General features: G+C 42.8%; 1 protein-coding gene across 1 annotated transcript in view; it reads left to right on the top strand.

The window, feature by feature from the left end:
* The window catches only part of nop14 (NOP14 nucleolar protein homolog (yeast)), a 46,433-nt gene extending 24,659 nt beyond the window's left edge, over positions 1-21,774 (top strand). Inside the window, exons 8-19 of the mRNA XM_068028987.1 lie at positions 3,937-4,068; positions 5,015-5,336; positions 6,140-6,270; positions 7,641-7,726; positions 8,904-9,039; positions 11,174-11,275; positions 13,711-13,864; positions 15,210-15,369; positions 16,112-16,259; positions 17,364-17,482; positions 18,787-18,942; positions 20,506-21,774. Coding sequence (XP_067885088.1) covers positions 3,937-4,068; positions 5,015-5,336; positions 6,140-6,270; positions 7,641-7,726; positions 8,904-9,039; positions 11,174-11,275; positions 13,711-13,864; positions 15,210-15,369; positions 16,112-16,259; positions 17,364-17,482; positions 18,787-18,942; positions 20,506-20,605 — 1,746 coding nt within the window. The 3' untranslated portion in view covers positions 20,606-21,774. The remainder of the gene's footprint in view (positions 1-3,936; positions 4,069-5,014; positions 5,337-6,139; positions 6,271-7,640; positions 7,727-8,903; positions 9,040-11,173; positions 11,276-13,710; positions 13,865-15,209; positions 15,370-16,111; positions 16,260-17,363; positions 17,483-18,786; positions 18,943-20,505) is intronic.
* The last annotated feature ends 3,908 nt before the right edge of the window (positions 21,775-25,682 follow it).

Raw genomic sequence — 25,682 nt, forward strand, 5'->3', positions numbered from 1 at the left:
TGAGGTGTTTTAGGCATATCTTTGGACCGTTTCTGAAGTGTTAGTAGCATGTTTAGTCAAGTAAAAGGTGGCCGATGTGTATGACAGTCCCTTCACCTTCCAGTCAAACAAAAACTGAAAAAGTTATATCTCCTACAGTCCTAATGCTTAGGCTGGCAACCTTCTATACCAGCTATTTAACCATAACTATTATCCGTCACATGAAGGTCTGGCTTGCTACATACACACAGGCTGTTTCGGGCAGTGCTGTAAGCTGTGTGCACCTGATTAATGACTTAATCCTGTGTATTTACCGATTTAAAAGCTCTGCTGATTTCAGGCAAAGTCAAGTCTTTAATCAGATCTTGGCACCTCATTAATGATGAGATCTGTCCAATGGCATTGATTCATATGCAACTGTTAACAATTAGGCGAAGTCGTTGGAAAGTGCAGACTTCAGGTGTTTTACGCTGAGCTTGATTTTTGAAATCTGCATGTGAAATATTTCCACTATGTGCAGAAAATTATCCTGATGGCCAGATAAGGATGCTGTTCATCACACTCGACTAAGACTTGATGTTTCGTTGCTGCAATCTATTGTGGTTATATGGTCCATCGCTTAAAGTGAGCAAGTCACATTAACATCAACTTTCCCGCCATACTCAGTCAGGACTGTATAAAATTCCCTCTTCCCACCACCCCCACCTCCTCTTGTCCACAACTCACCAAAGAGCAAGACAGTTAATTTTGATGCAGGCTGTGTTTTGCACAGTCGTGATTTCTCTTACAAAGGGAAGCAGGAGAGAAATAAGCCTGAGAGGAATTACAGTGGGTCAGGTGCCTGAACAAGTGTGATGGGAGAGGTAAGGGCATCAGATAGAGGACTGAAGTACCTGAGGGAGGGTGCTGGAAAGTTCAGAATATACTGAATGGGGCCAGCAGTAGGTGAACGTGCTACACAGCATTGGGCACTTTAACATCGACCATAACAACAGACAATAATCCACCCCCCCCCCCCCCCCCTCTCCATGGTTAACTGGTGACATATGTTTAGTCTTGCTTACAAGTATGTGAGGTAACTATTTTAAACTGCAACTAGAGTGCTGTTGACTAAGTACCGTAATATCTAGTATATAAGTTGCACTGTTTATGCGGGTTATGTTCGCCAGCCAGCTTGAAAGCTCTGGCGTGGCTCGTGTGCAATGCATTACACTGCAGTTTACAGTTTGTAATTACTGACCTGAAGAGACAAATTGGTCCTTTATCCAAAGTCCTACTACTTAACGCAGTTAGAGACAGAACTGGTTTCCAGTTTGTCACCAGTTTCATTCCTGCAAAGCTGCTAAGTCTTTGGTATAGTCCCACAGGATCAGTGTTGGTATAATCCTGCCAGAAGAACTGGTCAACCTTCAGACCCTTAGTCATTATTCATGTGTAAAGCCAAGAGCACTGTGGCCAATTATAGGCCCCCTCATCACTGCCCAGACTGAGAACACCTGTTATTTTCCAATCACAAAGTAAAGATGACAGTAGTGAAAAAGTTTGCAATCTAGATGTTCCTAACTAGAGGAGGACATTGACTCCATTGTTTAATATGCTGTAGTTAATCTGTAAATTTAAAACACAGTGCTCAGATTTAACCCAGTGTGGTCTTGCTGGGATAAATAGATTCCTTGGTTCCAATTACAGTAAAGGGAATAGCTTTGGTGTGAGATATGCAGCTTTATTGAGTTATCAAAACATAGATATAATACATATTTTTAAAAGGCCAATTTTCTGCCCTTGCTGTGCACCTTTCCCTCTGTGAGGTTGTGGGGGAGTGAAGGTGGTGATTCATGAACATAAGAAATAGGATCAAGAGTAGGCCATATGGCTTCTTGAGCCTGCTCCACCATTCAATAAGATCTTGGCTGATTTTCGACCTCAACTCTACTTTCCTGCCAAATCCCATATCTCTTGATTCCCTTAGAATCCAGATATCTATCGATCTCAGCCTTGAATGTACTCAACGACTGAGCATTCTCAGCTCTCTGGGTTAGGGAATTCCAATGATTCACACCCTCTGAGTGAAGAAATTTCTCCTTGTCTTAGTCCTAAATGGCTGACCCCTTATCCTGAGACTATAGGTCACAATAAATGTTCGCAACTTTCTTGGCCAGCTGGTTGCTTGAAGGTGTGACAGCAGACTCTGATACTGGAGTCCACATAGGTTTACTTCCACCAAATGGACCCCAGACCAAGAAATCAGACCCAGTGTTTTGTTCCTCCCCTCCAGGTGCACCCAAGATAGTTATCATGCTTGGATTGGCTAGCTCAACACGAACTAGGGGTCAGACCTGGGATTTTTCTGATCGTTATTTGCTGTTATATCATTTGCAATGGCTACTCTTCCCACACCGTTACCTCTGGTGTCCCCCAGGCATCTATGCTTGGCCCCCTCCTATTTCTCATCTATATGCTGCCCCTCAGTGACATTATCCAAATGTACACTGTTAATTTTCATATGTACCTGACGACACCCAGCTGTACCTCACCACCATCTCTTGACATTTTCAAAGTTGCTAAATCATCAGACTGTTTACCTGACATTCAGCGCTAGATGAGCAGAAATTTCCTCCAATTAGATATTGGGAAGCTTGAAGCCAGTATCTTGGGTTCCAACTCCAAACTCCGTTCCCTCGCTACCAACTCCATCCCTCTCCCTGGTTGTTTCTTAGACTAAGCCAAACTGCTCGCAGCCTTGGTGTCACATTTGACCTCGAGATGAGCTTCCAACCGTCTATCCACTTCATCACCAACACTTCATTCTACTTCCATACCATCACCCGACTTCGCCCCCGTCTCAGCTCATCTGATGTTGAAACCCTCATTTATGCCTTTGTTACCTCTAGGCTTGAATATTCCAGTGCATTCCTGACTGGTCTTCCAAATTCTACCCTCCAAACTTGTGATTCAGAACATCTGCCCATGTCATTTCTCATACCAAGTCTTGTTCACCCATCACCCCTGTATTCGCCAACCTCCATTAGCTCCCAGTCAAGCAACACCTTGATTTTAATATTCTCATCCTTGTTTTCAAATCTTTCCATGGCCTCTCCCTTCTGTGATCTCCTACAGCCCCACAACCCTCCAAGATATCTGCGCTCATCTAATTCTGGCCTGTTGAGCATCCCTGATTTTAATTGCTCCACCATTGGTGACCATACCTTCAGCTGCCTAGGGCCCTAAACTCTGCAATTCCCTCCCTAAACCTCTCCGCCTCTTTATTTCTCTTTCCTCCTTTGACTGCACCCCCCCCCCCCCTCAAAACCTACCTCTTTGACCAAGCTTTTGGCCATCTGCCCTAATTTTGCCTTTTGTGGCTCAGTATCTAATTTTACTTTGTAACATTCCTGTGGAGCGCCTTGGGATGTTTCATTGTGTTAAAGATGCTATATAAATATAAGATGTTGTTGTTACTCAGTAGAGCAACACATGCTCTTATATCTACAAAGTTACCAAGAAGTTCCTTCCTTTTTTTTCCCTCTTGACAATTTTCTCCCATTCCCTCACCTACCAAAGACACTTTGCACAAGTTGTCATTCTTGACATGCACACCTTAAAGGTGAGTGTTGACAGCTATAGGAATCATAACACCCAAGGCTGACCTTGACTTGGATGCACTTCTAGCAAGGCGATCAGATAACAAGAAGGTGACTTTTCTCTTCTCCCACTTCCCCAATGAACGTCGTTGAGATATTACAACATTCCTTCCACTGCCAGTTGATAGCTAACTTTATACACACTGGGGGTCTATTATCTAATGGCCAACATAACAATTACCCTTTAGGACATTGGAGTACAGTTAATAAAAAAAACTAATGTGGTTTGAATTGCATTTCTGTTTAACATTATGGTTTTACTCAGTGTAGTATGAATTAACACCAGGTGTAAATGTGTTTTGACTCCGAACTTCAGGCGGAGCGAATGCGTCGGATGCGTGGAGAGTTTGAAGAGAAAACCAGCAACAAACAGAAACACATGTCTGCAGATGATTTGTATGATGGCTTCATCCTAGACAAAATTGACAAGCCTTGCCTTGTTTACAAGGTGAGACTGTGAAGAACAGATAAAATCTAAGAACTGCCCTTGGTTGGACAGAGTAGAAAGCAATGTTTCCTGCTAAGCTGTGCATGTGCGCAGCAGCCTGGTAGGTACCATGCAAGCCTTGTTCTGGATTAAATACCGTGTGTACCGTGCCATGCAAAGAAATTTAAGGGAGCACACAGTGAAAAAACTGGGGGCACACAACAGCAAAATTTCACCGGGATCTTTGTTAGAGTGTTTCGCACCGTATCACGAAAAGGGTGTTTATTTCCTTGATATCACTGTGTGATATTAGTGAGAAATTCATTATTGTGTTCCTTTTGAACACTTCCTTTACGCTTTTTAAAGGCATTAATCGTTTGGATTAACCCCCTCTGTTAAAGTAGCAGATTGGAATTTCATTAACTCTTTGTTGCTTTATGCAGTGTAATCGCAACAGCAGCTTTAAAACAGAAAAGCTCCCAAAAAACTGTGCACATTAAGACATTGTGTCGACAGGAGCAGGGTTGGCCACGTGTCATGTGGTTTAATAGCCTGTAAACATTGCGCATGAATAATGGCCACTGTACGCACCATGCCGGAGGGTGAGGCAATTGTAGAACCATACCCCAGCAAAGAGTAATGAGTGTTCAGAGTAATCCACCAAGGTATTGGAGGAAATAACATTGGGATTATTCAGAATGCAATGAGATGCCATGATGGAAGAGTTGATGTGCACATGGATCATCCTTGATGTTTCCTATAATTTCACTCCATCTGAATGACTGACGGAGTAGTGAAATGTTTTAGATATAAAAATACCTTGTTCTTCATCTTGTAATTGAATGAAAATTGCTTTGTTGTCCAAGATGTTTTCCATTGTGTCTATTTGTTTTCTAATGTGTATAGGGACTCATCCCAAAAAAATGTCTGAGCTGCTAAACGGAATTTGACCTTAATTTATTAAAAGGAAGGAAAGCTAGAGAGGCTGGAGGAGGAAGAACAGGAGCTGGGTAGTGAAAACGAAGAGGAAAATGGGGAAGATGAATACAATGATGAGGATGAAAGCGAGGAAGAGAACCAAAGTGAAGAGAATGAAGAAGACAGTCATTCAGATCTAGAAGATGATAGCCATTCGGATCTAGACTCCAATGCTGAAAGTGAGAAGGATGAGGTTGCAGGTGATAAGAGAACGGCCAAGCCCACTTTGAATAAAGAGAATGAGCCAAGTGAAGAGGCAAGGAAAACTATGATGGAAGCAGCCAAGACTGAGCTCCCTTTCACTTTTCCTGGTAAGTCATGGGCTTCTGTTACTGAGAGACCTCTTTGCTAGTGCCCATGCTCTGTGCTAGTGGGAACAGCTATTTGAAGAAACTGATAAAAAATCGTATCTACATAGTGGTGGTGGACCAGCTGACCTGATGGAGTTAAGATGGAACAACTGCATAGTTGGTGCAGCACAGCTGTACATCTGTAATTCTGGAGTTGGTTTGCACATCTGTCATGCTGGGATTGATTTGCACAGCTGTACTTCAGGAGTTGGAACGGTGCACTAAAACATAAGAAATAAGAGCAGGAGTAGGTCAGGTGGCTCCTCAAGCCTACTCTGCTATTCAGTAAGATCATGGCTGATCTTCCATAACAACACATTTCCTGGCCTATCCCTTGAAGTGCCCAACAATCTTATCAATCTCAATCATGAATATTCTCAACTATTGAGCATCCACAGCCCTCCAGAGTGGAGAGTTCCAAAGACTCTCAACCCTCTAAATGAAGAATCTTTTCTCATTTCAGTCCTAAACAGCCAACCCCTTATCCTGAGCCTTCGATCCCTAGTTCTAGATCTCCAGCCAGGGAAAACAGCTTTTCACCATCTATTCCATTAAGCCCACTCAAAATCTTGTATGTATCATTTAAGATCACCTCTCATTCTTGTAAGCTAAAGAGAATACAGGCCTATTCTATTAAATCACTCCTCATTGGACAGCCCTCTCATCTCGGGAATCAATCAAGTGAACCTCCCTCTATAAGGTAGCTATGGGTAAGGGCAGTAGATTTCCTTTCCAATCTCTTTCTAATCATTTTATTTTCACAGTCCCTGAGTCGTATGTTGATCTGAAGGCCCTGCTAATGGGACAGGTAGCAGAAAAACAGTGCCTAATAGTGGAGCGCATTCAGAAGTGTAACCACCCAAGTTTTGCAGCAGGAAACAAAACCAAGTTAGAGGTGAGTTATATCATAAAGAATCCAATACATAATAGTTGTTTTGTCTTTAACAAGGGGGAGGGGGGGTACCTTTATCATCCATCAGAACCAGACTGCAAGTGGTCTGTAAGGTACTATGTAAAACTGGTTCCATGTCACTCACTTTAAAAAAAAAAATCCAAATTTGTTCTTGGAGTATGGGAAATGCTTGCAAGGCTCATCCTTAATTGTCTTTTGAGAAGGTTCTGGTGGTCTGCCACCTTGAACCGCTGCATTCTGTGTGGCGAAGGTACCCCATAGTGATGTTAGGAGTTTCAGGATTTTGACCCAGCAATGATGAATGAACAGTGATATATTTCCAAGTCAGGATGGTTTGTGGTTTGGAGGGGAACTTGAAGGTGGTGGTGTTCCTATGTGCCTGCTACCCTTGTTCTTCTAGATGGTTGAGGTCACGGGTTTGGGAGATGCTGTTGAAGCGGCCTTAGCGAGTTGCTGCAGTGCATTTTGTACATGATACACACCTGCTGCTACTATGTGCTGGTAGTGGAGAGAGTGAATGTTTTAAGATGGTGGATGGGGTGCCAATCAAGTGAGCTGCTTTGTCCACTCAAGCTTGAGTGTTGGAGCCCAGACAAATGGTATTCCATTGCACTCCTGACTGATGCCTTGTGGACAGGCTTTTAAGGGTCAGGAGGTGAGTTACTTCCTGCAGAATAAGAGGAGTTGGGAGGAACCTCTAAGAAAGAGCAGTTGGAGCATGGGAATTCTTTATCCGGAGTGCTTGAGGCACAGACTGTAGCATCTTTTAAGAGTAACTTCGATAAACACTTGAAGCAGAGAAAGATTCATTGGGCAGTGGGGAGAGTGGAGCAGTGGCATTTAGCTTTGAATTGATCGTGCAAAGAGCTGACATCAGGTGCAACAGTTCGAATAGTGCACTCATGCTGTAAATTTCTACAGTCCTATTAAATAAAATTACATTTATCATCCTTCATGATGCCACTGTAATCTTACATAGTTTTACATTTTACATAGTATTTACAGCACAGAAACAGACTGTGTTTAGTCCAGTGCGTCCACGCCAGGTGTTTATGCTCCACCCAAGCATCTGAACGATGCACTCTGCAGTAATTCTGGTGAGGCAGATGACTCATTTTGCTGATATTCTGTTGCTGTTTTGGAGTTTCTCAGTGGCGCCAACAGCTATGGCTGTGAAGACTAGCCCCATCCACCAGTCTGAGTCCTTTTCCCTTCCTCATTTTTATGCTGTCCCTTAATGATGGCATCTGTGGGCACAAGGTTAGCTTTCATGTGTATGCTGGTGACACCCAGTTCTCCCCCTCTACCTTCATCCTTGATTCCTCAACTGCATCTGTCCTGTCTGTTGGCAGAAACTGTTTGGTTTCCTGTGGAAATATGTTGGGGAGCTGGCAACCAGGCAGCCAGCAGAGCTGAAGACAATTGACAGGATAGTGCCGTAAGTATGAGATGGTCTTCAGAGCAATGTTTTTTTAATAAGCTTTTTAGGTGCATACTTAAATATTTAGGTATATATAGCGTGTTAGAAAACATTATATTTCCAAAGAATTCAGTCTGTTCTTTTTTGACGTTATCAAGTTTGTTATATAGTTTTAAACTTTTAGAATCCATCCGGACATGAACTGGATTTCAGATAGCCAAGTAATCACTTGAGCACAAAAATCAAGACTGACATTCCAATACTGAGGGAATTCTGCACTGTCTGAGGTGCCATCTTTCGAGTGTGTCATTCAACTGAGAACCTGTCTGCCCCCTCAGGTGTAAAAGATCCCACAGCACTATTTCCCTGGTATCCTGGCCAATATTTATTGCTCAATCAACATCACACAAACAGATTCTCTGGTCATTATCACATTGCTGTTTGTGGGAGCTTGCTGAGTGCAAATTGGCTGCTACATTTCCTAAATTACAACAGTGACTACACTTCAAAAGTACTCCATTGCCTGTAAAGTGCTTTGTAACCTCCGCTGGTCATAAAAAGCGCTATATAAATGCAAGTCTTTCTTTATGTTTTCTCTCTCTGGTTGCTAGCTTCCCAATCAGGCAGTATTGAGGTTACACTGCACTTTTGGAGGTGCCATCTTTCAGATGAGACATTAAACTGAGGCTCCTTCTACCCTCTCAGGTAGATGTAAAGGATCCCATGGTACTATTTCAAAGAAGGCAGCTGGAGTTATCTCTGATGTCCTGACCAATATTTATCCCTCAATCAACACCATTAAAACAAATTATCCGGTCATGGGATATTTTACATCTACCCAAGCGGTTAGAAGGAACTTTGGTTTAAAGTCTCATCCGAAAGACGGCACCTCCAACAGTGCAGCATTCCCTCAGTACTGCACTGAAGTATCAGCCTAGATTTTTGTGCTTAAGTTTCTAGAGTGAGGCTTGAACCATAACCTTCTAACTCAGATGTGAGTGTGTTACCAACTGAGCCACAGCTGACACACTTGGGTGAATTATTGTAAGGCTCCAAGTAATGTGGACCCATAGTGCAGCAAGCAGCTGAAAGGTGTGTAGAAAACTGATATTTAAAAAGAAAGCCAACTATTAAGAAATGTTAGTATTACGCTTCTCGGGGTTCTGTTCATAGTTTTCCGTTTTTCCTTTTGCAGCCAGTTGTATGACCTGTCCCAGTTGTTCCCTGAAGCTGCATGTAGCTGTGTTCAGTCAACCCTTAGACAAAATATGCAAGAACTGGAGAACCAGCTGCAGGCCAAAGGTCGGGTCACATTTCCTGGATTAGACAAGGTAAGAAAACCTGCTTGAAAGTACATCCTGAATATTTATGACCAGGGCCTTTAATTACCAAGTTAAGTACAGATGAAGAGGTATTGATCCATCTCACTCATCCTTCCATTAAAACTATAGTCCGTCCATCACACAATCTTATTGCCGCTTGCATGACTTCAAATTGTTTTACCTCCACAACCTAGGATACCATTCCAAGTATTCATCAGTCTGTGGAAAAGTGCTTCCTGAAGTTGCCTTTGTCCAGTTTATACTTGTATAGCATTGTCCAGCAGTAATGTTTAACTTGAAATACTGCTCAGAAATTTCTATTCCACCTGGTCTTGTAGACCTCTATGAAGTCACCCCTCGTTCACCTTTTTTCAAAACTGAACAGCCCAAGTTCTTTAAAACAAATTTATGTTTTCCAGAAGCAGGGGGACTCGAACAATTTTGTCCTAGCTAATCAGTCGTTACTGTACTAAAAATATTACGACTTTCACAGAATGTGGAATAAACTAAGGATGAAATCAAAACCAAAATCCCAATTTGAAGTATGTGAGGGCAGAGTCACCACTGTGATTCTCAAGAAATTAGCCCAAATAAAATACTAATTTCCTTCCTTATGTGTCATGCTTCGGTGGGCAGCACTCTCGCCTGAGTCAGGAGGTTTCAGGTTCGGGCCCCACTGCACAGATTTAAGCATATTTAATCCAGGTTGACACTCCACTGCAGTGCTGAGGGAGTGCTGCACTATCAGAGGTGTTATCTTTCAGATGAGATATTAAACTAAGGCCCTGTCTACCTTCTCAAGTTGACATAAAACATCCCATGGCACTTTACAAAGAAGAGCAGGGGAGTTCTCCCTAGTTTCCTGGCCAATATTTATCCCTCAACCAACATTACTAAAACAGATTTATGTGGTCATTATCACATTGCTGTATGTGGGACCTTGCTGTGCACAAAATGGCTGCCACGCTTCGTTACTTTATAACAGTGAGTACATTTCAAAAATAATTAATTGGGTGTGAAGCACTTGGGGCATCCTGAGTTTGTAAAAGACACTGTATAAACATGAGTATCTTGCCTTTTCTCTCCTCCTTCATCTTCAGAGTGTGCTGACTTATTACTGGGTGCAGGAAGCCTCGCTCCAATGGCCAGTATTCATGTTTGATCATTGGCAGAGTGTGATATTTGATCTCTTTTGGGGTGGGGGGGAAGGTTGTCACAGCCTAGCACAAACTTGTCAACACCCAACTCACAAAGGCTCCAGCAATGGACCATTGGATAGGATTTCAGAAACGAGAACCGTAGCCAGTTTTATTTTTTCCTTCCTTCGTTCCTCACCCCCCCCATCCCGCCCTGCTCCCAGCCAGCCCCCACTTCATGGCCATTGGCTAAAATCAATGGTAGAGCCCCCTACTGCTGCCCAGGGTGAAATCAGCTAACTCATTGCAAAGAGGGAATAGTACCGGAGACCATCCTGAGGTTAGTTGAGCCACCAGAGGAGCTCATTTTCATTTCTAGATTTTATCATTGTGCAGAAATGCCCGTCCGTGTTAAAGTCAGAAACTGGTTTGGAGCCCCAGTACTATATGGAGTTGAACAGTGCAGGATGATATCCACAAAACTCAAAAGGTATTGAGATGCTGACGCTGCTTTGAATTTTGAAGGTTCATTCTCAGCACCAGTAATGTGGTGTATCCCTTGAGTAACTAAGCGATAAGGAAAGTCTGTGCTGAGTAGGGTGAACTTGGCCTGGGCATCGGTAGGGATGCTAAGCTTGGACTTAGCACCCTTGTTGAGTGAGGAGAGAATCAGCCATGCTTCTGGCTCCCTCTTTTTATCCAGCTGTGTGGACATGAGGATGGGACCAGGCTTGAGCCCCTACAATCAAATTACCTGACAATGCTTGCTGTCAAGATCTGTGTTTAAGGAGTAGCTAACAGTGAGGGTGCTCATCGTTTCCGTCAAATTTCCAGCAAGTGATGTCTACAGGGTGGATGGGCAATGTAAAGAATAAGTGAAAAATTCTTGTTCTCCAGTAACTCACTGCTGCTGATGGTATTTACTGACCTCTTGGATGAATACAGCAGCAGAAATCTGTTCCATTGTGACTTTCTGTCATTGATACAGAGCTTGTGTTTTGTTTCAGCTGCTTTACATAAAAATTACAGCGGCTCTGTTCCCCACCTCTGATTTCCGACATGCAGTGGTGACCCCTGCACTTGTGCACATGAGTCAGATAGTCACCAAGGTAGGTGCAAAGTCCTGCATTTATCCTGGACCCCGTTACATAAAATTTACAGCACAGAAACAGACCATTCTGCTTCATCAGGTCAATGCCTGTATTTATGCCCTCTATGAGCCTTCTCCCACTCTTCTTCATCTCACTCTGAACATATCCATCTATTCATTTCTCTCTCATGTTTATCTAGCTTTCCCTTAAATACATCTGGGCTGTTCGTCTCAGCTACTCATTGTAGTAGTAAGTTCCACATTCTAACCACTTTGAGTAAAGAGGTTTCTCCTGAATTTCTTATTGGATTTTTAGTGACTATCTCATATTTACAGCCCCTAGTTTTGCACTCTCTCACAAGTGGAAACACCAGGCAAAATCTTCCTGGTCCTGCAGAGACAGGTTTAAAGGCGGGACCAGGAGCAAGATAGGAGATAAGGGGATTGGTTTGTGGCCTGATGCGTTCCTGCCTCCCAGCAGTCTTGCTGGAGGCAGATGAACATTGGCAGTGGCTACCTATCCTGCAGTAGCAGGTAGCCAATAATGAGCAATTAAGTTGCTAATTTGGGGAACGGGGTGGATTCTGCCGGGATCTTCCTGGCACCTGAGCAGACTCCTGCCAAGTGCAGAGCCCGGCAGCTCCATGAAGGTGGCAAGCCAGGTGGCCATCAGAGCCTGAGGCTCCATACCCCAATACCCCAGGCTGCAGGTATGAAAGGCCGCACCTGGGGCCCAAATGAATCCTCTAGAAAGGTTTCCCCTCCGCTCCGATGACCCTATCAGCTTGGAGCCTCATTATTTTTGAACTATTTGCGTGCTTTCGAGGGCATCTCCATTTTGAGGCGCCCTCACAATCTCCTTTCTGCCTGAGTAGTGCCCACCTCAGAAATCTGCCTGTTATCAATTGGATGACAGACGAGGCTGTCAGTTAGGAAGGCACATTGCAGATGATCATGCCAGAGTGCGCACAGCAGACCCATTTGGGATTGGGGCCTTCAAATGCTCCCACCTTCTGAAAATATTCCATCAGCACCCATCCTCTCTACATCTACCCGATCAAACACTTCCATGATTTTTAAGACCTCTATCAGATCACCTCTCGGCCTTCTCTTTTTTTCTAGAGAAAAGAGCCCAGCCTGTTTAGTTTTTCCTGTTAGGTATAACCTCTCAGTTCTAGTATCATGCATGAAAATCATTTTTGCACCTTCTCCCATATCTATATATCCTTTTGCAATACGGAGATTAAAACTGTGGACAGTACTAATATGTCTAAGGTAACCAAGTTTAATGCAACTTAGAAACATAGAAAAATTAGCAGCACATAAGAAGGCCATTCATCCCATTGTGTTCATGCCAGCCGAAAAAGAGCTATCCAGTCTAATCCCACCTTCCAGCTCTTGGTATTTAGCCCTGTAGGTTACGGCACCTCAAGTGCATACCAAGTGTTTTGGTTTCAGACAGTGAGCTTCCAACCCCCATCACCTTGTGGGTGGAAAAATTACTCAACTCCACACTAATCCTTCCAACAATTACTTGAGATCTATACCCCCAGTTATTAATCTCTGCTAACGGAAATAGCTAATTTCTCTGCTTTTGAATTCTAGTCCTCTCCAAGTGAATCCCGTGCTTTGTTTGCACCATTTATGGCTTTAACCTGTAATTTTTAAAAACCTCCAACTGGCCTGATTTAAGTTTTTCAGTGTCGCCCCTTTGTAGCTAATTCATTGGATAATTTCCTTCTTTGGTGTGCTTCGAATTGAAGGAAATATGAAACAGATAAGCACATAATGGTTAAGGGTGAGCAAAGTTTGCTTGGCCTATTAAAGTTCAGCCCTTTTCCCCACCTCAGCATCCAACAACAGCAGAGGCAACAACTTTAAGGTAATTGGCTAACGAACCAGAGGGGAGATGAATAGAATTTTTTTACACAGTTATGATCTGGAATGCTTTGCCTGAAAGGGGGTAAAAGCAGATTCAATAATTTTCTGAAAGGAGTTACATAAATATTTGAAGGGGAAAAATTTGCAGGACAATGGTGAAAGAAAGTAGGGGCGTGGAACGCCCTGCCTGCAACAGTAGTAGACTCGCCAACTTTAAGGGCATTTAAGTGGTCATTGGATAGACATATGGATGAAAATGGAATAGTGTAGGTCAGATGGTTTCACAGGTCAGCGCAACATCGAGGGCCGAAGGGCTGTAATGTTCTAATTCTAATTCTAACAGGGAAGTGGCACTAGGTTTAATTACTCTCCCAAAAAATGCTTCATCTTGTTGCTTCTCAGTCTGCCTACAGAAACATTCTGTGTTTCTTTTCCTTTATACTGCTCATTTTCTCTCCTTTATTTAAAACTTTTGTTGCACTCGAAACATTATGCGAATGGTGTCACCATATTTATAGTTTCAAACTGTCCTTTGCACTTACCATAGTGTATTTCTTATTTTCTGTGAACCAGTGCTCCATCGCTTCACTGCGGGATGTGGCTGCTGGCCTGTTCGTGTGCTGCCTCTTTCTGGACTACATTTCATTCTCAAAGCGGTTTATTCCCGAGGTCATAAATTTCCTGCTGGGAATTCTTCATATGGCAGTCCCCAGTAAAGGAACCCTGGGTAGGTTTGTATATGTAAGATAGCCTGGCTTGGAACTTCCACTCTCTTCATCTAAAATCAGCCAAAAAAATCAATGAATTTCAAGTGCAAGTTACATCTAGCGCACATTGAGTTTCCACCCATTTGCAGGCTTTCCAGGAGGCTCGTAAAATTAAGCTTTGTTTTTGGCACGAGAACAGTAATAAGCACCTATGAAAAGCTTTTAATTTCTTTCAATTTACTAGGGAACTGACTACTGTACTCCAATGTAACTAGTAAATGATTCTGTCTCGTTATATTAGTCATTTTCAGTTATTTAAAATTGGTTGTCCATAGGTGGTGGACTAGACTGAGTAAAAATGCTTTTTTTGTGATAAGCCCATTTTTACCTATATTAATCAAACCAAACCAGGTTTCCTGGAGTATTTTAATACAATTTTTTTAATGTTCTAAAATCATGCTCGATTGCGCTGGTTCCTGGAAGATTTTGTGTTCAGCAATTTGCTAATAAGCAAAAATTCATTTTGCTAAACTAGCGCAGTTTGCACCCTGATGGCTGATTGTGCCCAAAGCAGAAACTATTGGCCCCTATTCTTTTGTACATATATGCATAGGTTTGTTTTAATCTTGTATGATGAAGGTTTTGCTTTCTCTTCACCTATAAATTGCTTGTAGACCTGTACCATAGCTAAAAATAATAAAATGGTTAAGTTCATATCCACCTTCTCAAGGGCAATTAGGGATGGGCAATAAATGCCGGCCCAGCCAGCAATGCCCACATCTCCTGAATGAATAAAAAAAAAGAATTCTTTAGGTTATGGATGATCTTTAGCAAGAAAAAGTTTTTTTTAGCAAGGAGTGGCCTATTGTTAGGAAGGAATGGTGAATAAGGGTCAGTGATTTCCCAGACAAGGGGGCAACCTATATCATAAACAAACAAGACAGCGATCAGCAGATCCATTAGGAAACTGAGACATAACTTTTTAAGGGATGGATGTGCATGACTAGAGCCCTATAAAAACCTTAAGCTTTCCTTCACAATTCCTAGAGAGAGACGAGAACGAAAAATTGACACGGTTACATTCTCTAACCAGAGCGAAAGTGAATAATGTCGTTTATTTTTCAGTATTACTATTAGTTAAGACATTGAGTGTGTCGGGGCTCTGTTGAACTCAGATTATTTGCAGCCAAGTTGGTGTCAAGTTCAAGAACCTTATACTTGTTGCATTCTTCCTTTCCTCATTGGCATCTGGTTCGAAGAAGTGCGAAAGATAAGAGGTGCCTATCCGTATATAGGGGGGAGAAATGTAGGTGGCTACAAATGCTGCACCTCGGGATTAATGTCAATCTTGGTTGCTCATTGCAGGGTATACTTTGGTGCCACCTTTTAAACCTTCTGGGAAATCTTGCGACCTGCTGGTGGTGAAAGATGCAAAGGCTGCTGAATCGTGGGAAATGAAACCATTGCCAATAAGCAGGATACAGCGGGTGGAACAGCAAGATGAATTGCAAACAGCACACTTCAGGTGAGTGGTAGTTTGCACTTTATTGCTTAACCAGTTACCTATGACTGACTGGCGGAGGGCTGGTAACCAGAGGGCATAGATTTAAGATAATTGGCACCAGAACCAAAAGAGAATCTTTTTTTTTACAAAGCAAGTTGTTGTGATTTGGAATGCACTGTCTGAAAGGGTGGTGGAAGCAGATTCAGTGGTAACTTTGAAAATGGAATTGGGTGAATACTTGAAGGGGAATATTTAGGGGCTGTGGAGAAAGTGTAGGCAAGTGGGACTAATTGTTTAGCTCTTTCAGAGTTGGCGCAGACATGATGGACCGAATGGCCTCTTTCTGTGCTTACTGTAAAATTCTATGACTGACTGGCTACTACATTTCTCTTCCCTTTCCCATTTCCACACCTGTCTCTCTGAAGGCATAGGCCACTGTTTCACAGGTGATATTTGCTCAAAGATTCCCCACCCTGGTGGCCATTATTCAGGTGCTAACTTTGGTGAGCGATGGCAGGCTATCCAACTGCGGTGGGCAGTGCAGTAAACTCCCTTTGCATCTACCAGATCCTTATGGAACCAGCAAGCAGTCAACCCCCTTTAGTAAAACGAGAGGAGAATATCGGCAAGAAATCAAAAACAAAATGTATGTTGGTGTGGGAAAGCTACTGTAATCCATCAAGGGTTCGAAGAATTGTGATTTTAACCGTATGTATCATTTATTGGATCAAACTGATTTAATTTTTTTTGACTCCTGCTGTAGGTTCTCCTGTGTAGCGTTGTGTTTCAATCTGTGCAGGCGCTGTTCCTCTTTATATAGATCGCTGCCTGCATTTCAGGAAATAATTCGTCCACTGGAAGTTCTTCTCACCTCGCACCTACCTGTGAATGAATACCCCACTAAGCTCCAGGTAAGAACCTGGTTCCATCTCTGTCCAGGCATTTGCTGTTTGTGTGTGTTTCTTAGTGACTGGCTGGACATTGCATAGAATTTACAGCACAGAAAAAAGGCCATTCAGTGCAATTGTCCTATGTTTATGCCCCACACCAGCCTCCTCCCACCCTACTTCCTCTGACCCTATCAACATATCTTTCTATTTATTTCTCCCTTCTGTACTTAGCTGGTTTCCCCTTAAATGCATCTTTGCTATTTGCTTCAACTACTCTGTGTGGTAGTGAGTTCCACATTCTCACTACTCTCTGGGTAAAGAAGCTGCACCTGAATTGCCTATTAGAATTATTAGTGACTATCTTGTATTTATGACCGCAAGTTTTGGTCTCCCTCACAAGTAGAAACATCATCTCCATGTCTACCCAAGCAAATCCTGTTGCATTCTTCAAAGGCCTCTATTAAGTCACTCCTCAACCTTCTGTTTCCTAGAATAAAGAGCCCCAGTATATAGTTACTTTCTCGTGTTCAGACAGACGCACAAGTATTTACTACAGAGGTTTGAAGTCGTGCTCCCCACTGTGACAAATAACTGAGAAATTCTGACTGAAAGCTCCTATCTTCTTTCATCTCCTCATGCAAAATAATTCTGCTAGTCTGTTTGAAATGGAAAGGTGAGGCAGCCAAGATGGTATTTCGTGTCTTAGTACGATAATGATGGAATAAAATATAAATGCGTGCTATCTCCCTACCTCTGTAATCTCCTGCAGCCCCACAACCTTCTCAGAGCTCTGCACTCCTCCAATACTGGTCTGTTGTGTATCTCTGATTTTAATGACTCTACCATTAGGGGCCATGTCTTCACCTGCCTAGGCCCTAAGCTCTGGAACTCCCTCCCTACGCCCCTCCGCGCCTCAACCTCTCTCTGCTCCTTTCAGACACTCTTAAAACCTGACTCTTTGACTAAGGTTTCGGTCACGTCCCAATATATCCTGATGTGGCTTAGTGTCAGATTTTGTCTTATAATCCTGTGAAATCCCTTGGAACATTTTACTACATTAAAGATGCCATATAAGTGCAATTTGTTGGTGTTGATGTTTAAGCCAATCTTATTCCTAATGTGTAGGAACTGTATCATGAGACCCTAAAGGAAGTGCAAGACAGGCCAACATGCTATCGGCCGCTTGAGTTGGAAAAAAAGAAGCCAGTCCCCTTAAAACTGTTCACACCCAAAATAGTGGAAATGTAAGTATGCTGAATTGCATGTCATGTTCTGCGGCAGTCACGAATTAGATGAATTTCTGCAGGAGACCATGAAGAAGTTTGACTCATGGGTTAAACTGTTGCTCGTCATGCAGCTTCGTGACTCTTTGGAAATTCAACAACATTTAACTTTTTCAAAGTAACCATGCTGGTTACCAATTCAGTGAGCAAGTGGCTACTCTATGGAACAGGCTCCCCAGGGATGCACTGGAAACAGTTAGTATTAATTAACTCAAAGGAAAATTGGGGAAATTTCCTTCAGAAAATAAAATTTTGGGATACAGTATATGAGTAATTTGAGGCATGACTTGGTGAGTGTAGCAGGCCTGAGAGGAGCAGGTAACTTTGGAGCTATGGTTCCCAAAGCTGACCTCATGTGATGTCCAGGTCTGTTGTCAACTAATTGCTAGAGATTGATTGCTATGATTAATCAACAATTCCATTATAATTGTTTCATGTGACTCCACAATGGTAGAGGGCGAATTAGATGGACCTTGGTCAAGGTGGGAGAATAGATACGGGCTAAAGCAGGTGAGTTCAGTTAAACAAAATATCAGGAAGAACATCTTGACTACCCTTTTGTGTGTGAACACTTGGAATGACCTTGGTAATGTTGCATAGGCAAAAACTGTAAGCCGTTTTTCATTGGCACTGCCAAATTCAGATTCTGGGAGACCGGCCCCTGTGAATCGGCACTGGGGCGCATGAAAGCTGGGTCTGCAAAGGAGCCAGAACCAGCTGTGTGTGTAAGCACCGGGTCCAGTTCGAAGAGCTGATCTCTCAGGATCTGGATTACACAAAGTCAGTAAGAAAGCAACTTTAGATTCATTCAGGATTAAATTAGGATCCAATTAAATGAGAAGAATGCAGGCTGCCTCAATGGCTCAGCAAATTCACCTAAACTAAACCACACAGACAGACAGATCCCAGGTTCAGTTCCCAGTCTGTGCCGTTAAATGATTTCAGCCAGCGTGGCCATAGGAGATGCCACGGCCTGCCACACCTGTCCCTCTGAAGGCATTGGCCACTGTTTCAGTGCCCTTGGGCTGGGGCAGGGAAAACTGGCCAGGGTTCTGACTGCGCATAATGATAGGAGCAGCAGGTTCCCCTGTGGTTGAGTTGCTTGCCGATATTCACTTGTTGAGGATCATTATCAAAGAAGGGTCACTTGGCCTATCAGAAATGTATGCTTGGAGTTGTACCCCAGCAAGAAGTCCATGCCTTCAGAGGGGTACTTAGAACAACAGAGTTTTTCGAGATAACAGGACTGAAACTTGTGTTTACAGCTCAGATTATGGGCGCAAACGAGGTGGCACCCAGCGAGAGAGAGAGCGAATGAGGCTTGTCCACAAGCACAAACGGGAATTTAAAGGAGCCATTCGAGAAATCCGCAAAGACGCACAGTTCCTGGCCAGGCAGAGGTTCTCTGATATCATGGAAGGGTAAGCAGCCAATGACATAGTTCTGTACTGGATATGAGAAATTCTTGTATTTATCAAAATAAGGGGTTTCCCATTTAAGATAGAAATGAGGAGGAATTTTTTCTCTGAGGCCCATTAATCTTTGGAATTCTCTACCCCAGACAGCAGTGGAGGCTGGGTCATTGAAAATATTCAAGGCTGAGCTAAACAGATTTTTGATCTACAAGGGGATCAAAGGTTATGCGGGGCCAGCAGGAAAATGCAATTAAGGCCACAATCAGATCTACTCCTCCTATTTGTTATGTTCTTATATAACACCCTTCATGACCTCAGGACATTCCAAAGCTCTTTACAGACAAACAGTACTTTTTGAAGTGTAGTCACTGCTGTAGTAAATGCAGCAGCCAATTTGCACACAGCAAGCTCCCACAAACAGCAATGTAATATTGACTAGATAATCTGTTTTTGTTAGTGATTATGGTTGAAGGATAAATATTGGCCAGGATACAGGGGAAGAACACCCCTGCTTCTCTTTGAAATAGTGCCATGGGATCTTTTATGTCCATTTGAGAAGGCAGATAGGGCTTCGATTTAATGTCTTATCAGAAAGACAGCAGCTCCGACAGTGCAGTGCTCCCTCAGTACTGCACTGCCTGTTTATGTGCTGGAGTCTCTGGAGTGTAGCATGAATCTACAGCAATCTGACTCCGACTGAGTCTTTGGATAGGGTTCCTGATCCCTCTCAGTTCTCATGTTTATTTTTTGCCTTTTAATGTGACTGACTCAGCTTAGGGTCTTGAATTACAAAGCATCACATTTTATTCCTTTTGCATTTTGGATATAAACATTTTCTCTTGCTTACACCTAAACAGTTTCAACAATTAATTTCCAGCAGTGGTGGTAGATCATCTCTTTGAATCACTGCAGTCAGTTTGATGCTGGTGCTCCCACAGTGCTGTTGGCTAGGAAGTTTGAGTTGTAAACCCAAGATCAGTGATTATATGTACAAGCCAGGAAGAGAACTTCGAGGTGATGCTACATCCGCAGGATTGTCCTTCTTGGTGGCAGACGTCACTGAGCTAGAACGTGTTGTCAAGGTTACCTTTGGCATGTTGCTGCAGTGTGTTCTGTAGATGGCACACACAGCAGCCATTGTGCACTTGCGATGGGAGCATTGAGTCAAGTGGCAGGGGCAATGATCAGGCATATTGCCGTGTCCTGGGTGCTGTTGAGTTTCTTGCAGCTTAACCCATCCAGGCAAGAGACGAGCAGTCCCTCACGCTCCTGACTTGCACTTTGCAGACGGTGGAGAGCTTCAAGGGGTCAGCAGGTGAGCTGCTCATTACAGAGTACCCAGCCTCTGCCTTGTTCTTCGCTGCATGTTGATATAGTTGTCTGCCTTGACTATCTGTATTATGTTGTGAACTTAGCAGTTCAATGACATTCTGAAAAAAGCCTATGGTGCAGGCTGTGGTATTGATGAAAAATTAAGGAAAGGAGAAAGGGCTAAAGCAGGCTATTTAAACATTTTTGTTCTGTTTATGTAGCAGTCAGCTGACATTCTTGCCTACTGTTAATTTTTAGAGATGTAGAGAGGAAGAGGAAGGTGAAGATGTTGTTCCACAATCTGGCCACCCAGGAGGGTGAATGGAAGGCCATGAAGAGGAAGAAGAGGAAATTCTGATAACCTTATCCTTTCATCGGGGAGAATGCCCCTGTCTGTAACCGAGGGGGTGTTGCCTGCGTGAACATCTCACACTCCTAAGGAAGTGTCACAATATATATAAAAGCTTTCCATGATAGAGATATGAGAATTGAATTGGGTAAAAGTTATTCAATAAATCTTCATATGTTCAACCCCACCTTTCATCATGATGGGTTGTGACAGAGCATTGCAAACATTAAAGCATTTTAGTCAATAGCCGATTAATGGCGGATACATGGATTGAATGTTGCACAGTCCGATTCTCCAGGATTCACACTTTGCCATTGTGCTGCGCAATATTTAATGGTTGTGCCTGCCATAAGGTTACTGCTGCGGATTTTATTTTGATGGGAGAATTTTTTAAATTACAAATGCAGAAAATCTGAAATAAAGATAACGAATGCACAAATTAGCCAGTAGGTAAGGCAGCGTCTGTAAACGGAAATGACAGCTCATTCATTCTATTCCAGAATGATGACCTGTCTTCATCTTTTTCGGCTGGACTTTCTCTGCATTTCCAACATATTTTGTTTTTTATTTAAATGTTCCAAGCATTCCCTCAGGATTGATCACAATTATGTTTTATCATCTGGTTCAGCTCATTCAGGTAACCTGGAGCAGATACTTAACTGTACTCAGGAGTGATGTGCAGGTTGACGTGAATTCTTGCTGCACTCAGTGGCAGTGTGACAGATTTAAGCGAAAATACTGGTCCAGTTGCAGGGTGTGTGCTGTTAGATCTGTCCCATGCTGCAGGGTTGCATTACATGTGGGGAAATGTAATAGTGAATAACGAATATATTGCAAAGTAAGATGAACATTTTTTTCCCTTGCATTGTGCTGACTAATACAGTACAACTGGATCAACAGCTCAAGTATCGGGGTTCCTGTGCTTGTGAAGATCCCCCCAAAGCTCATTGTAAGTGGGTCTATGAAAAGCTCTGTTGAAACTAGGCAACCTTTCCCTATTCATCGTTGAAGATGAGTCTGGGGGGTGGTGAAGCGACTTTACCACAGACCATTGCCTGCAATGACTATTTGTGTTTCAATATCAGAGGTAAGATTTGTAGTGGTGACACTTATCTGGATTTGAGCAGCAAATTTTGGCATGCGTTTCTGTAGAAATATAAATAAAACCGACATTTGGAGATACTTTGCTGTAAATTATTTCTTGGCCTGTGTCATTTTATATATGAAATAGAATTTTCATTTGCATTGTGTCTTTCACAGCCGCAGGATGTCCCTAAGTGCTTTACAGCCAATAAAGTGCAGTCGCTCTTTGTATTGAAGGGAAGTGTAGCAGCCAATTTGTACACAGCAAGGTTCCACAAACCAGCAATGAGATAGATAATCAGATATTGTTGGTTGAGAGATAAATATTGGCTAGGCTGCTTCTGTTATCACACTAAGTAAATTTCTTCCTTCTGTTCCTGTAGGCTTGCATTATTTTACTTACAAGGCTAGCTTAATGGCAATTATGCACCTGAACTAAGACAAGGGAGAGCTCCCCTACTCCTCTTCAAAATAGTGCCGTAGGATTGTTAATGTCTGCTTAAGAGGGCAGACAGGTCCTCGGTTTAAAGTCTCATCTGAAAGAGGACACTTCTGACAGTGCAGCACTCCCTCAGTGCTGCACTTGAGCCCACGACCTTCTGACTCTGAAGCCAAAGTGCTTTCCACTGAGCCAACAGTTGATTCAGTGTGCTTGTTCCACTGTCAGGTTTAACTTGAAATATGGTTTGGTTCTGAGATCTAAATGTTGAAAGATGATTCCTGTGAGTGGGTGCAATGTATGTTTTGGTGGGCACTGGTAGCTGGCTGGATTGGGTAACACGTTTTCTGAGATGCTTTGCCCTGACGAAGCCAAAGTTTGGGCTGCTGTCTCAACCCCAATTCCAAGGCTAATATTACAGTTATGATCTAAATGCATCCCATCCAGATATTTAGTGATCTGTTAAATCACTCACATTTGTACTAGTTCCTGCTCCAGAAGTAGAAATATTGTTAGCTGTTCTGTCTGCACATTCAGGCATTTAAACCAGTCTGTAGCACAGTGGTCATCCCACTTTTAAGTATGCATACATTTTCAGAACTGGTTAAGAAATGTTTTAAAAGAACTTTCAGGGTGAATGCCAGAAAACACTTTTTCCACACAAATTGTAGCGGAAATCAGGAGCTCTTTTTTACCCCACAACAAAAACTGAGGCTGAAGGGCAATTGAAAATTTCAAAACTGAGATAGATTTTTGTTTGGTAGGAGTATATAACAGTCACAGAATTGTTACAGCGCAGAAGGAGGCCAATCAGCCCATCGTATCTGCACCGGCTCTCCAAATTAGCAATTCACTTAGTGCCATTCCCACACCTTCTCCCCGTAACCATGCACATTCTTCCTTCTCATGTAACAGTCAAATTCCCTTTTGAATGCTTCAATTGAACTTGTCTCCACCACAGTCAGAGCCAAGCCAGGTAAGTGGAGTTAAGCTACAGATGAGCCATGACATAAATGAATGGGAGAATAAGTTCAATCCTTTTCCTATTTTCCTAAGTAGGAAGTTCTTAAGGCTAAGGGTTACTAACTTGGGGTTTCAAGTTAGGTAGTGGAGGCAGAACCCTTGGGAAAGGGAAATCCTGTTTGACAAATTTATTAGTTTTTTTTGAGGATGTAACTTGTAAATAAAGGGGAACCAAGCGAAGTAGTATACCTGGATTTCCAAAAGGCATTTGATAAGGTGCCACACAAAAGGTTAGTAGGCAAGATAAGGGCTCATGGAGTTGGGAATAATAGCATGGATAGAGGATTGGTTAACAGGTGGGAATAAATGGGGCATTTTCAAGTTGGCAGGCTGTGACTAGTGATGTGCTGCATGGATCAGGGCTGGGGCCTCAGCTATTTGCATTCTATAATTAATAACTTGGACGAAGAGACAGAGAGTAATGTATCTAAGTTTGTTGATGGTACAAAAGTAGATGGAAAGGTAAGCTGTGAGGAGGACACAGAGAAGCTGCAAAGAGATATAGACAGGTTAAGTGAGTGGACAACAAGGTGGCAGATGGAGTATAATGTGGGGAAGTGTGAAGTTATTCATTTGGGTCATAAGAATAGAAAAGCCAAATACTTGTTGAAAGGCATGACATTTTAAAATGTTGATGTTCAGAGTAACTTGGGTGTGCTCGTACAAGGAATGCAAAAAGTTGGCATGCAGGTACAGTAAGCAAAGGCTTTAAATGGGGACCTATTCCTGCGATTAGGTGATTCTTGACACTCCCGTGGTACTATTTGAAGAGTAGGAAGTTCTGGTGTCCTAACCAGCCCTTATTCAACCAACTTGTAGTAGGTCTTCTTAGGCAGTCCCTCAGGAACGAGGATGACTTTCATCCTCTCCAGGGTTGTGGGTCCTTAGGTGACTGAATAGTCTAATTCTGGATCTGCACATTCTGCCACAGGTAGGGCAAGTGGTTTTTTGATGAGGCCAGTGAATGGGATGCTTGAATTTGCGAATGCTCCTTCAGTTGTTTGTGCTTGGTCGCTGCCTGGGCATGTCGAAGTTGTTCGAACTGGCTGGCACCGTCCCAGTTGCTTCTTCTCCATTTTGGGCGGCCTCGGGTAAGAGATTCCTACAAATTACTGGAGATGTCACATTTTTTAAGGGAGGCTTTAAGGACATAGTTATCATAGTCAGCACTTGCGAAGATGGTTTCTTGACCAGGAAACATCAAGACAATATAGGAGCAGGGAGGTTATGATGGAGCTGTATACAACTCTAGTTAGGCCACAGCTGGGACTACTGTGTACAGTTCTGGTCACCACGTTATAGGAAGGATGTGATTGCACTGGAGAGGGTGCAGAGATTCACCAGGATGTTGCCTGGGCTAGAGCATTTCAGCTATGAGGAGAGACTGGATAGGCTGGGGTTGTTTTCCTTCGAACAGAGAAGGCTGAGGGGGGACCTGATTGAGGTATACATAATTATGAGGGGCATTGATAGGATAGATAGGAAGAAACTTTTTCCCTTAGCAGAGGGGTCAATAACCAGGGGGCATAGATTTAAGGTAAGGAACAGAAGGTTTAGAGGGGGTTTGAGGAAAAAAGTTTTCACCCAGAGGGTGGTTGGAATCTGGAATGCACTGCCTGAAGGGGTGGTAGAGGCAGGAACCCTCACAATATTTAAGAAGTATTTAGATGAGCACTTGAAGTGCCATAGCATACAAGGCTACGGGTCAAGTGCAAGAAAATGAGAGTAGATTGGATAGGTGCTTGATGGTCGGCGCAGAGGCGTTGGGCCCTAGGGCCTGTCTCTGTGCTGTATAACTCTATGACTCTAATTAGGAAGGTAAATGGCATTTTGGCCTTTGTTGCAATGAGATTGGAATATAGAAATAAAGAAGTCTTGCCACAATTGTACAGGACTTTGATGAGACCACATCTGGAATACTGTGTGCAGTTTTGGTCTCCACATTTAAGGAGCGATAAACTTTAATTGGAGGCAATGACTAGATAGCATAGATGTTTTCTGTTGATCGGGGAATCTAAAACACGGGCGTAGTGTCAGGATAAGGAGCCGATCATTTAGGACTGAGATGAGAAATTACTTCACTCAAAGGGTTATGAATCTTTGGAATTCTCTATGCCAGAGGGTTGTGGATGCTCCATCGTTGAATACATTTAAGGCTGGGATATGCATATTTTTGGTGTCTCAGGAATCAAGGGATATGGAGAGTGGGCGGGAGGGAAAGTGAAGCTGAAGTCCAAAGATCAGCCATGATCATATTGAATGGTGGAGTAGGTTCAATGAGCCATATGGTCTATTCTTATTTCTTGTTCTTGTATTGAAAATCCAAATAGGGTCTGTGACAGAGTGGGGTGAGCTGCAGATTTTATCTGGACAGTTAAGCTCAGGTGGACTCTTCCTCATCTCAAACTATTGTCTGTAGATTTCCAAGTCCTGCTTTTTCTGTGAGATTGAGGCCATATCATAAAGCCTAAATGGTTTTGACCTGAAAGATCCACTTGATTTCCTGGCCTTGTCCTTTTTTTTTGCATAGATAGAAATCCT

This window comes from Heterodontus francisci, chromosome 4 (assembly GCF_036365525.1).
Source record: "Heterodontus francisci isolate sHetFra1 chromosome 4, sHetFra1.hap1, whole genome shotgun sequence".
Taxonomy (NCBI): domain Eukaryota; kingdom Metazoa; phylum Chordata; class Chondrichthyes; order Heterodontiformes; family Heterodontidae; genus Heterodontus; species Heterodontus francisci.